Consider the following 14,847-nt stretch of genomic DNA (forward strand, 5'->3'; position numbering starts at 1 on the left):
ATCAGATTCCACCTTTCATTTTTCACAGCTCCTTTGGAAAATGAAAGGTGTAATCTGATTGGTTGCTATGGGCAACTGAGCCAGTTTTACTTTACATCAGTTTGATAAATGACCCCAAAACTTTTTACATACTGTGCATGTTTTTACTACTTTGGAGGTTTAGACTGTGCCAATGGGGTAATAGGATCCTCTAGTTTATGGTTGTGCAAGCATGCAAGAAGATACAGCGCCACTCTGGTCCATGGGCTGCATCTGGTACTGCAGCTCATCTCTACAGAAAGGAAAGAAATTGAACTATAATAGTGGTATGGTTTCCGATTTATTTTCTAATCCTGGATAACCCCTTTAATTAAAGGGGTTCCATCATTTTTATTCAAATACAAGTCAAATAGTGTTCTAACCTGGGAACAGTCAGCATTACAAATCAGTCCTCAAGCGCTAACCCAAGGGCGAGATATTGCTGAGCGTCATATGGAACAGATGTATAGATACAGGCATGTGGAAATATACCGCCACATCTGTGGGTGAGCATACGTAAGCCTCACTCCCTCACACACGGTCAGCCATGAGCCAGACTACAGAACGCCCCTGATAAGACACAATGCTGATATCTCCAGCCCTATTAACCCTTTCCAGCTTGTGCAGCAATTGGACATTGAAGGCGATGCCAAGAGAATTATTAGTGCTGTGTCATTATAATGTGAAAACCTATAATTAAACCTAGAAGAAATGACACAGGGTCCAGTACATTCCACGAAGGGCTGAGCTATTTTGGGGCTTGAAGCGTCCATCTACTCAGAAGCCAGAGCGGTGGTGTTGGTAAAGCTGAAGAGAGCCACACTTTTCCCTCACCAAGCCTAAGTTCACAGCTCTGGATGGCGTTGCCAGAGGGTTTTGGCATGAAGAGAATCCCCCTTTGTGCCCAGACAAAAGCTGCGATTGTGGAGGACTCTGACATACGCAGACAGTTGCTTTAGTGATGAAGAGGTTAAGGGCACAAAAGGGGAAAATGACAAGACAGGGGAAGCTTTGTGCTATGTCTGGATTTAGAAGCAGCAGAGACGCAACAAGCCCATACCACTTATAATACAAGTCATAAGGGAACACCAAATGTAGAACATACACAACACACAAAAAAGTCCCGGCAAGTCCTCCACTATTCTCCTCTGATCTCAAATCACAATAAAAATTGCGTGGAGTAGGGAAACAGAACTTTTAGATATTTCCTTGGAAAATGAGCATTTTTATACCCTCCTTTCCAGTCTCTGGCTGTAAGGCAACTGCCGGTAGCAGCAGCCCTCCTCCACCAATCTGCAAAAAGAGACCAGACATGTTAGACACCACTCCTTAACCAGACCAAACCCCAAAGTCATCTGCCAACTGAAAATAGAAGAGAGTCTTCTGTCGACTTTGACAGATGTAAGAGAATCTTTTCTTCTTGGGGCTCAGGTGTAAATTCATGTGATATCTCTTGGTATGTGTGAGAAGTATTCTATGAAAGCTAAATCGTACCAAACAAAGCATGTAGTACAGCTAGCGATCCAGTAGGGGCTGCTGGGAGATGTGAATGAGAGCAAATCTACTGACTTCTCAATGCACTTCAGGATGGATTACATGGATAAGACAACAAACTCAAAAACATACCGGTAGGTTAAGAGACATCTTTACATAATCTTAGCCTAAACGTCCTGGCTAGAACAGAGAGTGGTGGGATATACAGGACATCACACTATCTGAGCTGTGCAAGCCATATACATGTAATATCTTAGCCTAAACGTCCTGGCTAGAACAGAGAGTGGTGGGATATACAGCACATCACACTATCTGAGCTGTGTAACCAATATACATGTAACATCTCATGCACACAACTGTATTTTGGAAGATCACATGCGGATCCATTCATTTCTATGGGGCCACAAAAAATGCGGAAAGCACACGGATGTCACCTGTGTGATGTCTGTATCATTGCAGCCGTTCTGCAAATGATAGAACATGTCCTATTCTTGTCCGAGAAGAGCAGCCATTTCTATAATAATGAGCGAGAAAAGTGTGGGATGCACACGGCCAGTATCTGCATTTTGCAAATGCATATGGGCGTGTTCATGTAGCCTCAAAAAATTAAAATACACATAAAAAAGAGAAAAAAGTAATATAAATCAATTTCAGATACAAAATGAAATGTCAAGTTAATGACTAACAGGAAATCTATACCGAGAGTTACGGTGATGATCGCGATCGCAGAGGGTGGCAAAAATATAACCGGATTTAATGAGTAGATAGATAACAGTTCTCTTGGATGATTCATGGGGTGAGGATGTTAAACTGAACTTTTCTAGCTTCACCTATGCTAAAACTGACTAGATATTTCCTCCTGCTTTCATCAAAATCAGGAAAAGACTAAAACCCACCACGGATAGACAAAAAGTAAAAGGCTATTTAATCTCACCAACGATTTCCAGTCAGATACTGCTGGAATCTGGACAGCTGATAAAAGTCAGACTGGAGGATATGAAAACTTCTATACCCAACCTTGAACCTCAAACTAGATTATAAGATGAAAGCTCTCCATGTAGCTGGCTTCAGGGATATTCAACCATGAATGGCTAGATGTACGTGGGTAACGCTCAGCTGTTCTCTATGTGAAGCAGGACCCCACAGCAATAACATTACAGTGACCACAGGCCTTACATGACCATATGGACTGACACGAGCGTGTACTGAACAGGGCAATTCTAAGATAAACATGGCTCTTGGAGCCTTAGTGCTACTTTTATATTTTTAGCAAGTCAATTGCTGTTTATTAGACACTGGAAAATGTCTGACTTTCTCCCAAATTCTGAACACTACCTCATTTCTTCTTTGACCTGGAAGACTAAGTGGTCCATATGAGATGGCTTTTCTGTTGCCACAAAACCTTTAATTCCAATTGTTAGGTTGGCCCATAAGGTTGGGACCTCTGCCAAACAGGTATTCGTCTTTACTGACCATATAGCAGATATGTCCTTATTGCTTAATCCATGTTAGCACCATTTAGTTTGCTTTGACAGCTTATCCTTTTGGAAACCATAGAGGGTACTCACCAACAAACTTGCAAATTTATACCCTGGAGGTATTATGTATTCATTTACACACCTTGGAAATACTTCTCTAGTTCACAAAAACTGGTTTCTTCAGCTTCCCCCAGTTGCATCATGCCCTAACTAGCCAATCTCTCTCACAACAACCTATATCAAATTGCCCGAATAGGTTTCGTCACATCTCAAGGACCCTGTGGTTTAGTTTCAGCCACATATACACTCACCTAAAGAATTATTAGGAACACCATACTAATACGGTGTTGGACCCCCTTTTGCCTTCAGAACTGCCTTAATTCTACGTGGCATTGATTCAACAAGGTGCTGATAGCATTCTTTAGAAATGTTGGCTCATATTGATAGGATAGCATCTTGCAGTTGGAGATTCGAGGGATGCACATCCAGGGCACGAAGCTCCCGTTCCACCACATCCCAAAGATGCTCTATTGGGTTGAGATCTGATGACTGTGGGGGCCATTTTAGTACAGTGAACTCATTGTCATGTTCAAGAAACCAATTTGAAATTGTTCGAGCTTTGTGACATGGTGCATTATCCTGCTTAAAGTAGCCATCAGAGGATGGATACATGTTCTCATTCTGTTTACGCCAAATTCGGACTCTACCATTTGAATGTCTCAACAGAAATCGAGACTCATCAGACCAGGCAACATTTTTCCAGTCTTCAACAGTCCAATTTTGGTCAGCTCGTGCAAATTGTAGCCTCTTTTTCCTATTTGTAGTGGAGATGAGTGGTACCCGGTGGGGTCTTCTGCTGTTGTAGCCCATCCGCCTCAAGGTTGTGCGTGTTGTGGCTTCACAAATGCTTTGCTGCATACCCCGGTTGTAACGAGTGGTTATTTCTATCAACGTTGCTCTTCTATCAGCTTGAATCAGTGGGCCCATTCTCCTCTGACCTCTAGCATCCACAAGGCATTTTTACCCACAGGACTGCCGCATACTGGATGTTTTTCCCTTTTCACACATTTCTTTGTAAACCCTAGAAATGGTTGTGCGTGAAAACCCCAGTAACTGAACAGATTATGAAATACTCAGACCGGCCCGTCTGGCACCAACAACCATGCCACGCTCAAAATTGCTTATATCACCTTTTTTTCCCCAATCTGACATTCAGTTTGGAGTTCAGGAAATTGTCTTGACCAGGAGCACACCCCTAAATGCATTGAAGCAACTGCCATGTGATTGGTTGACTAGATAATTGCATTAATGAGAAATAGAACAGGTGTTCCTAATAATTCTTTAGGTGAGTATCTCCTTAATACCAGTTTATAAACAGAAAAAGAGAGGCTGTGCCACATGTGTGGAATCAAAAGGGTTAAAGGGTTTCTATCACTTCGTATGCCATAATTAGCTCTCAGACACTAGCGATCCGCTAGTGTCTGCTCTGGCCAACCATCCTAATATAAGAGCTTTTTGGGCAGACGTTTTGCTAAAAAAATAACTTTTATAAATATGCTAATGAGCCTCTAGGTGCTATGTGGGCGTCATTAGCACCAAGAGGCTCCGTCTACCTTCATACACAGCCACCGCCCAGCGCGTCCCTCCAGCCCGCCCATCTCCTGATGAATGCGATCCTCCGTGTGACGCAACGGACGAATTCTCGCGCATGCGCCGTGCGCGGCTGTATTCGGCACATGCGCAGAGAATGTCTTGACACTTCCCTGCTCAGACATCTCCACTGCGCCTGTTCCTTGGAGCACTATGACGTCATCGGCGCAGGCGCAGTGGAGATATCTGAGCAGGGAAGCGGTCAGACATTCTCTGCGCATGCGCCGAATACAGCCGCGCACGGCGCATGCGCGAGAATTCGTCCGTTGCGTCACACGGAGGATCGCATTCATCAGGAGATGGGCGGGCTGGAGGGACGCGCTGGGCGGTGGCTGTGTATGAAGGTAGACGGAGCCTCTAGGTGCTAATGACGCCCACATAGCACCTAGAGGCTCATTAGCATATTTATAAAAGTTATTTTTTTAGCAAAACGGCTGCCCAAAAAGCTCTTATATTAGGATGGTTGGCCAGAGCAGACACTAGCGGATCGCTAGTGTCTGAGAGCTAATTATGGCATACGAAGTGATAGAAACCCTTTAAGTATAGGGTAGAAGAGAATATTATGCTTACCCTTAGTAGTTGTGAGGAACCACAACTACTGTATATCGATTTGCTGGTTATAGTGCCTGACCAGCAGAACAGGATATTCAGACTGCAGCCACGATCCTTCAGCTCTCACTGTGGTAGATACCCGGGAGAGCAGTAAGTAGACAGAAGAAATCAAAAACTTGATCGCTGGTAGGCGCTGTCTTGGGGTTCCTTATTCAGGAGTCAGATAGATAGCTTAAGAATGGTTTTATTAATAGTGCAGAGTCAACGCGTTTCGAGGTCAAGATGGCCCTCTTCATCAGGACGATTCCATTACCAGTTTATGATGTATGTCTCTTCCATTACCTTCACGGTGGCAGAATCAAATAGCTGATCTTACTGACGAGAACTGGTAAGAGATCTTGGAGTCATGCACTTTTGTTTCTCTAGCCTCTAGAAAAAAAAACTTATCTAGTTATGTATTATTCATCAGGACTTTCTCACTCCTGTACATATTGGAGATATGAAGAGAAAGATAATGCCCAATATTTTCACACACCTGCTGGTTCTGCCATATGATAGGACAGTCCTCCAAGTACCGTTTGAGGACATTAATTCATATTGGGAATTCCTCTGCTACTTGACTTCATTCAGATTTTTTTTACACAGGAAAAGCTTGGGGTTTTTGTTCGAAAAACCATAGTACTGTTCTAGAGTAAACCTTGACTACTAAATATGTTCTCATAGAAATTTACGATCAATCAGACAGTCTATAAAAATAACAAATGTCATGAAAAGTTCAACCAAATCTGTGAAGGTTGGTGTTCTTTGTCACTGTTGAGGATGCGTGTAACTCATGATCCTGGCCAATTATGAGCGGTACGTTTGATTATTTGACATGAAATTGTACAGCTGTGGCAACAATTTTTGAGACTGGCAAAAATTTTAGTTACAAAGTTTGGTGCTTTAGTAATTTTCAATCTTTTTGTCAGATACTTTTATGGTATACTGAAGTACTTATTTTTTTTTTTTTTTATAAGATTCCTGCAATTTGCACTGGCATGTTGGATATCAGTTTCTGGGCCAAATCCTGACTGATGAAAACCCCATTCTTACCTAAATCAGCACTTAGAGTTTATCACAAGTTCTGTGCTTTGTCATTTGACAAGAATTTCAACCCCCCCCCCCCCCCCCCTTTTTAAAGCAACCAGTCTGCACTTCTAACTTAGAGTGACAGAGCGATATCGGCTGCCTTGTCCTCATTAACACTTTCTTCTGATCTAACCAGAAGATCACTGAAACAATGTTCAGCAGGTCATTTTGTGGCAGGGGTGAAATGCAGTAGAAATGGGGTTTCCACTGGCAACATAAAAAACTGAAGCAGCAAACTTTGTGAAAACCAAAAGACGAGTCAGTCTCAAAACCTTTGGCCGTGACAGTACTTGTCCATCATTCAAAGGGAATCTGTCACCACGATTGGGAACCATTATCTGCAGTAATACAGTAGTGCAACAAATAAGGAGTCCAGATCATTTTTTATTTTCCTACTCCACCACGTTCCAACACTGCGCTGAAATACACAGTCTGGACTGCTGTGCGACCATAATAAAGAGGAATCCCATGTGCAGGCACAGACTCCTGGCAATGTATTTCAGCACAGCTTCTTTAAACCCCAATAGCGGGAAAATAAGGGGCTGTAGGAAAACAACAATTGTGATCTGGACTTCTTATATGCAGTACTACTCATGTACTACAGCAGATAATAGTGACAGATTCCCTTTAAGGCTACTTTCACTAGCGTTTTTTGCGGATCCATCATGGATCTGCAAAAACGCTTTCGTTACAATAATACAACCGCACGCATCAGTCATGAACGGATCCGGTTGTATTAACTCCATTGAAAGTCAATGGGGGACGAATCAGTTTTCTATTGTGTCATAGAAAACGGATCCGTCACTATTGACTTACATTGTGTGTCAGGACGGATCCGTTTGGCTCTGCTTCGTCAGGCAGGCGTTTAGGAGCAGGAGAACGGAAAGGACGGAGAAGGCACATAACTGAGCCAATAGACTATAAAGGGGTCCATTATGCTTCCGCCCAGAAGATGATTTTGGAGCAGAGACAAAAGTTGTGCATGCAGGACTTTTGTCTCCGCTTCAAAATCATGTTCTGAGCGGAAACATAACGGACCCTATTATAGTCTATGGGGTCCTAAGGACTCAGTTATGTACCTTCTCCGTCCTTTCCGTTCTCCTGCTCCTAAACAGAGCAGGAGAACGGAAAGGCTGAACAGTGATGTGACCGAAGCCTAAGTTTGGTTGTATATGGCAGTTTACGTGGTGGATATTGCTCATGGAAGTTTAGCACGGACAACAAGGAAAGTGTCCTTTCTCGGCATAGTGTGCGGAGAGCCACCGCTTGAAGCTGTGGTGGTTGTCTACTCTTGGCTTAGTTGGGTTCATGGCATCTGAAGAAAAAAAACTGCGGCAGAAACCACAGAGGTTTCTGCAACAGATTTTGACAACTTTAAAATACATCATGAGCGGCCCCTAAGGTGTCCTCAGGATACTCAGAAATCCAGGACCTCCGCCAATCATCTGTTGTGAAGGAGCCCTTCAGCCTCTTCATAGTATACCAAGCACAGTACCATCCGTTGTATAGCAGCTCTGCTTGGTATTACAGCTCAATCCTACTCACTGGAATCTGACTGAGCTGTACAAACGCCATGTAACAGGCGGCTGTGACGTTGCAGGCCCAGGAAGAGGCTGCAGTGCTCACCCAAGCACTGTGGCACCTTCCAACAGCTGATCGGTAGAGTGCCAGAAGTAGGGCACCTACCAATCAGACATTCATGACCTACCCTGAAGACACTCTAGTTTTGCACAAACCAGTCTGTATCCAATACAACTAAGGTGTCAAACACTGGTCACGGAACGCAATTTTCAAGTTGCTAACCATCACTTGTATTTTGCTGTGGGTTTTCAGTGACTCCAGTCGGGCAGAATTTTCAATGAAGACCTATAGGTAAGTCACTAAAGGGAACCTGTTAGAAGATTTATGCTGCTTAACCACAGGTAGTGTAAAACATGGACAGGTTTCCTTACTACAATGATCTATCCCCCATGCTAGAAATATAGTGCCCAAGAATAACACATTTTTAGAAAAGCAGCATGTGTGCAAAAATGTAAAACATTTTTGTTTTTCCAACCTTTTTGGTTTTTACTCTGAAAAACCGCGGAATTGCAGAGAACACAGATTCAAACAGAGCAGGGTACGGGGAGAAAAGTCTGCCGAGTGTCTCTCCTCAGTCTTCTCCCTGTCCACCTCTTTCTGATTGGCAGGTCTTTCCATTAACACAAATGGAAGGGATCTGTCCATCAATCAGAGAGGGAAAGGGAGAATCCGGAGGGGAACCACCCAGCAGACTCTTCTCCTCGTGCTCAGCTCTGTTTGATTGGCAGGTCTTTCCATTTACACATATAGAAGAGATCCGTCCATCAAGAAGAGGAGAAGCCGGAGGAGAACCATTCAGCGGACTCTTCTTCCCATGCCAACAGTTTTTCAGAGCAAAATATAAATTTTCTTGTAATGAGGAAGCCTGTTGGTATTCAAAAGGGTTTTCCAAGACTTATATATTGATGACCCATCTTCTTGATAGGTCATCAGTATCTGATCGTGGGGGTCTGACACCCGGGACCCTGCCCATCAGCTGTGCCATGGCCTTCTCAATGCTTACCTAGCACAGCGTTGTACATTGTATAGAGGCTATGCTTGGTATTGCTCTCAGCCCCATTCACTTGATCAATGAATGTGTCGTATCTGGCCTAGGAAAAGCCAAGAGCTCCGTTGGCTTTTTTAAACAGCTGATCGGCGGAGGTCCCTGGTGCTGGACCCCCACCAATCAGATACTTCTTACCTATCCTGAGGACAGGTCATCAGTATTAAAGTCTCAGAAAACCCCTTTAATGTTGCCAATGGTTAGGACAGCAGGTATCTGCCAGCAAGCTGCCTTTAATTGCTATGTGTGAGCCACCAATGACCACTAAGCAACAGAATATCTGTCAAAAAGCCCAGAATAGGTCCATAAACAGCTGATGGGACATTGTTAAAGGGGGACTTTATTTAGGTTCCATCCTCCTGCATGGTTGTAGAGGTTAAACACACCACCATCGTTAGATGACGATTCCTTTGTGCATCTGACAGTGGGTTTAATGGTAGCTGGCCAAAAGACATGATATTTGAATGTTACCATGTGAAAAAAACAAAAAAAAAAAACAACATTTGCTGTCGCTTTAACATCTGCTTATATCAGTCACTTCCCTGGGAGAAACATATTGAAGATTTTGGTTTATTCTTACCTACAGAGTTTACAAAGAAATGGTTAAACATTGCATACTTAAAGTATTAACTGAACAGGAAAACCACCCACGTGAACACACGCAAGATGCCTTAATGTTTGCATAACGGAGCAGAGTGGAAGTTTATCAACGAAAGATCTACAAAGATATTCAGACAACTTCCTACAGCTACCTGTGCTCTCGTTCCAGCGACATCTTACATGTCAAGTCATGAGTCACACGAAATAAATGAAATTAGTTTTTCCAGACTAACTGAATGCGTTACGTTAATATTGAATTCCGCATGAAATGACAATGATGATCTATGTATAGCTAAGCCTAACTGGTGTGTACTAAATGTATGGACTCAGAACTTTACTAGGACGTGTCACGTCTAACTTTTTGCTTGGGTCACACTAATGTAAACGTATAGGAGCTAGGGGGAAAAAAAAATGTCAAAAGTAGAAATGTGGGATAAAAAAAAAATTGTATTAATGTAAAAAAAAAAAAGTAAAAAAAAATAAAATAAAAAAAAACACCACACGAAATTCATGGTGGTGCATGAGACGTTAGGGCTCATGTAGACGGGTTCAACAGAAATTCTATTGGCAATTACATCCCCTGCAGTGAGGAGAGACAGCACAAAATGTGAACACTTCTCTGCCCTAGTTCTAGCAATCATTAGGGGGGTCTCAGCAGATCCCTACTGAACAAAACTTTTTATGTCTCTGACAGTTTTCTGAAAACTTAGAGACCCTTTAAAACTGTTGACGTGGACAACCTGCAAGTGCTCCAGAAGGGATTCATTTTCTGATGAAGTTTTGGGAAAGAGAAGGAGCGATAAATAATCGTAATGGCCAAAAACCCCAAATCTTTACATCTGCACATGAACTGGTTTCAATGGGAAACCCTTTATTTCTGGTTTATATAAATCCCTTCACAACTCACTTCCTGTGTGGGTTGTGAGAAATCCCTAAAAGTAACAAACGGTCTCTGTAAAGTATAAACCAAGTATAAAAGTGACCACAGAACGAATAAGAACTGTATAAACAAGCAAGGTGAAGACACCCAAACCTAATGATGAGCACACACTGCAAGAACAGAGCAGAAGCTGGACCTCAGTATCTACCAACACATCAGAGAAGGAACATCTAGGCAGACGGGGTTCCTCCATCTGGAGGGATATTTTGAGCGCAGTGAGATGTCCCCTGTCTATAAACTTATTTGTATGGTAGGGATGTTCACATGTCATGAAGTCAGTCAGAGGGCATGACGCTGCAGGTATTTTAGGAGATAGATACATAACCATGGAGTGCTGAATTAAGCAAGTTCTCCAAGACCTGGTGGCTGTTCAGACTGTCTCTATCCACAAGCTGCAGCATATAAGGTGCATGGGCAATGAAATGAAGGGGAAGACAAGAGGTTATGACAGAATTAATGCATATTAATATTGGAATGTCACCCGAACCCATGTATAAATAAAGGGGTCCCCGACTTTTTTACTTAGAGACCCTCGTAAAAGGACAAGACATCCTTTAATTTTTTGCACAACAGCATTTATCATGTAGAGAAGGTTAATACAAGGCACTTACTAATGTATTGCGATGGTCCATATTGCCTCTTTTGCTGGCTGGATTCATTTTTCCATCACATTATACACTGCTCATATCCAGGGGTTATGACCACTGTAAAATCCAGCAGCGGTGGTCATGCTTGCACACTATATGAAAAGGCGTGGCCTCTTTGGTGGCTGGGTCCGCAGGAGTGCACAAAGGCCAGCGCCTTTTCCTATAGTGTGCAAGCACAACCACCACTGCTGGATTGTAGGGTGGTAGTAGCCATGGAAACGAGCAGTGTATAATGTGATTGAAAGATGAATCAAGCCAGCAAAGGAAGCAATATGGACAATCACAATACATTAGTAAGTGCCTTGTATTAACGTTCTCTACATTTAATATAAAGGCCATTTGCCGAAGTGAGACTGACCCTTTAAGTGCCACACCGCAGACAGCATGTAAAATCAGACCAGCCAGGGAGCACCACCAGATCGGCATTAGATTGAAGGGGAGGATAGTGGGGATTTTTTGCCATTTTATAACATATGCAGTCCTTTTATCAACAAATGGAAATCCCCTTTGAGGGTACATCCACACAGGACAGAAACACTGCAGATTTTACAACAAAGTCAATGAGATGTTAAGTAATCTCATCCACACACTGCTGTGCAGATTTAAAATATTCAGTTAAAGGGGTTATTCCATTATTAATGGGGAAAAATGAAAATCAGACATCATATAGTACATGACAATCTCTTTCTAAGGCCTCATGCACACGACAGTATTTTTTTGCGGTCCGCAAAAAGCTGTTCCGTGATCCGTTTTTGTTTCAGTGTGCCTTCCTTGATTTTTGGAGGATCACCAGACATGAAAAGTGAAAAAAAAAAATCTAAGTCAAGTTTGCCTTGCAAATGATAGGAAAAAAAACGGACACGGACGACAATCTTGTGTGCCTCCGTGTTTTTTCATGGACCCATTGACTTGAATGGGTCCGCGACCCGTTGTCCGTGAAAAAAAAATAGGACAGGTCCTATTTTTTTGACAGACTGGAAACAAGGATCACGGACGCGGATGACAAACGGTGCATTATCCGAGTTTTCAACGGACCCATTAAAAGTCAATGGGTCCGCAGAAAATCACGGAAAACGGAACAACGGACACGGAACACAACAACAGTCGTGTGCATGAGGCCTAACAATGCTAGAACCAGCCCTGTACCTGACATGGATCCAGAGATCGCCCCATTCATTTCTCTGCTACATTTATATAAGCTGGCAGCTCAAGGGGAGTGTCTTTTCTGCTGCAGCTCAGGGGGCGTGTCTCAGCTCTTCCTATCACAGCTCAGAAGGCAGCTGAAGGATAAAACTGAGCATGTGCGACCATCTCGGTGAGAGACGGACAAAGAAATAAGAAAAAGAACAGCAGATACATTTTATTGAATAACTCAGTGGCTATGCTAAATTTTAATTACATGCAATTCCAGAAGTATTCAGATCCAGGTGCTGGTTTAAAGGGTTTCTGTCACCAGAATTAACCCTCTTAAACTGTCTGACATTAGTGATGTGCTAATGTCAGCAGAATCCAACTCCGTTGTTTTTATGTTCATTGATGCCCCCCCCTTACGGCACAATTCTTACTTTTGTAATATGCAAATTAGCCTCTAGGAGCGGGGGAGGGGGGGAGGCGCTCCTGCTCCTAGAGGCTCCGTTCTCCCACCTCATTCCACACCCTGCCATTCTTAATTGACAGGCCAGCGTTCGTCTTCTCCTGCCGGCCCTGTGTGCTGGGTAAGTCTCATGCCTGCGCAGTGCCGTTTAACCAGCACACAGGGCCGGCAGAAGACTAACGCTGGCCTGTCAATCAAGAACAGAGCCTGTAGTAGCAGAGTGGCTTGGGCACGCCCTTAGTGCACTTAACTGTTCATTTGCATATTGATTAAAAGTCCTTTTCCAGAATGAGGAAAGGGATCACCAAGTGAAAGGTAATGTTACATTCCTACAAGACATTGGGCCAAATTTATCATGACTGACAGCTCACTCCACTTTCACATATGGCTAAAGTCAGTTTTAGCCATAGTCAGATTTATGATCGGCCCTTTAAGACTGTAATAAATGTGGTTTGACGGTAGCAGTTTATCTGTCAGTAAGCAGCTTTACAAAAGTCGCACATCTTTACGAAAAAGTCGCACGTTTTTATGAAAAAGTTGCATGTTCTATTAAAAAGTCTCATAAGATAAGCATGGTCCTCACTGAAGTGAAATTGCGACTTTTTTGCGACTTTTTAAATAGTCCCAATAGTAAATCTAGTCTAGAGATTCATTTACATAAGAAAACACGCCCACTTTCAGAAAACTGGCGAGGATAGTGCAGAGCAGAAAAAAGTCGCAAATTTGTGCGCAGTTTTAGCGTTTGGGACTTTTCTGGGACTTTTTCACTCCATTATTCTGACCTGAGCTAATGATAAATCTGGCCCATTGTGCCTGGTTTACGAGTGAATTTCCTGGTGATAGGCTCCTTCTAAACGCTTAGGGCTCATGCACACGACCGTATGGCTTTTTCAGCGTTTTGCGGGCCGTTTTTCGTTTCAGTAGCGTTTCTGGTTCCGTTCCGTTTTTCCGTATGGCGTATACAGTAATTAGATAGAAAAAATTGGGCTGGGCATAAAATTTCCAATAGATGGTTCCGCAAAAAACGGAACGGATACGGAAGACATACGGAGTACATTCCGTATGTGTTCAGTTTTTTTTTTTTGCGGACCCATTAACTTTAATGGAGCCGCGGAACGTGATTTGCAGCCAATAATAGGACATGTTCTATCTTTGAACGGAACGAAAAAACGGGAATACGGAAACGGAATGCACACGGAGACACTTCAGTTTCTTTTGCTGACCCATTGAAATGAATGGCTCAGTATAAGTAACGCATACTGAACTAAAAAAAAAACGGCCAGTATACTGAACGCAAAAAAACGGTCGTGTGCATGAGCCCTTGGGCACGTCCTCAGTTTATTCTTCCTTCCTTCAAAATATGCCACAAAGCTGGACTCATTACCTGACAGACAGCGTGAAGTCCCCAGGATTGCTCTTGCTAGGCCGGGCCAAAAAACTTCCATGTACCCCATGTGTTAGAAGGAGAGTTTCGGCTTCCAATCCACTGATGTTCGGATGAAACCATCTGACAAAGAAATAAATATTTTATAAAGGCGCAATTTATAGGATATTTCAAACCTTTCCCATCAGCAAAAAGCCACCCATATTACAATAACGATAGTGTGGATTGGAGATTACAATCTACTTCTAAAAGGTGTTTTCAGAGACGGTAAAACATTTGACCAGTGAGAGGAAATGGCATAAAATAAAATAAATAATACTCACCTGTTAGACGCTCCGCTGGTCCACACCGGTCTTTGTTTTGGCCCATCTCCCCACAGCCAATCACTGGCAGCAGTGCTGAGCTCAATGATTGGGCAAGGTGGCTGCAGTATAGTAAACTAATAATAGCATGAACTTAAAGTGGATTTGACAGTGGATTAGGGTTGTTGGGGGTATCGAAATTTCGATACCCAATCGATACTTTTGTCCCGGTATCAATACGATACCGGGATTTCCATTTTTTCGATACTGGGCTCTGCTGCTGCGCAGTCTAGTATCTCTGAACATCGCCTGGTATCGAGTATCGCAATACTTTTTCATGGTATCGAAACCGAATCAAAAATTTGGTATCGCAACAACTTTACAGTGGATTATTGTTTTTCTTTTTTATATTTTATGCCATTTCCTATGGCCCA

At 42.9% G+C, this 14,847-nt stretch overlaps 1 protein-coding gene across 2 annotated transcripts in view; it reads right to left on the bottom strand.

Annotated features, from left to right (window-relative positions):
• LOC120997090 (tyrosine-protein phosphatase non-receptor type 11-like) overlaps positions 1-14,847 on the bottom strand; it is a 147,835-nt gene that overhangs the window by 72,845 nt on the left and 60,143 nt on the right. For both annotated transcript variants that reach the window (XR_005778082.1, XM_040427032.1), the window contains exon 2: positions 14,112-14,234. Coding sequence is in view for 1 of the 2 variants with exons in the window: in XM_040427032.1 (XP_040282966.1) it covers positions 14,112-14,234 (123 nt within the window). In the remaining variant the exon portion in view is untranslated. The remainder of the gene's footprint in view (positions 1-14,111; positions 14,235-14,847) is intronic.

This window comes from Bufo bufo, chromosome 1, assembly GCF_905171765.1.
Source record: "Bufo bufo chromosome 1, aBufBuf1.1, whole genome shotgun sequence".
NCBI classification, from domain to species: Eukaryota; Metazoa; Chordata; class Amphibia; order Anura; family Bufonidae; genus Bufo; species Bufo bufo.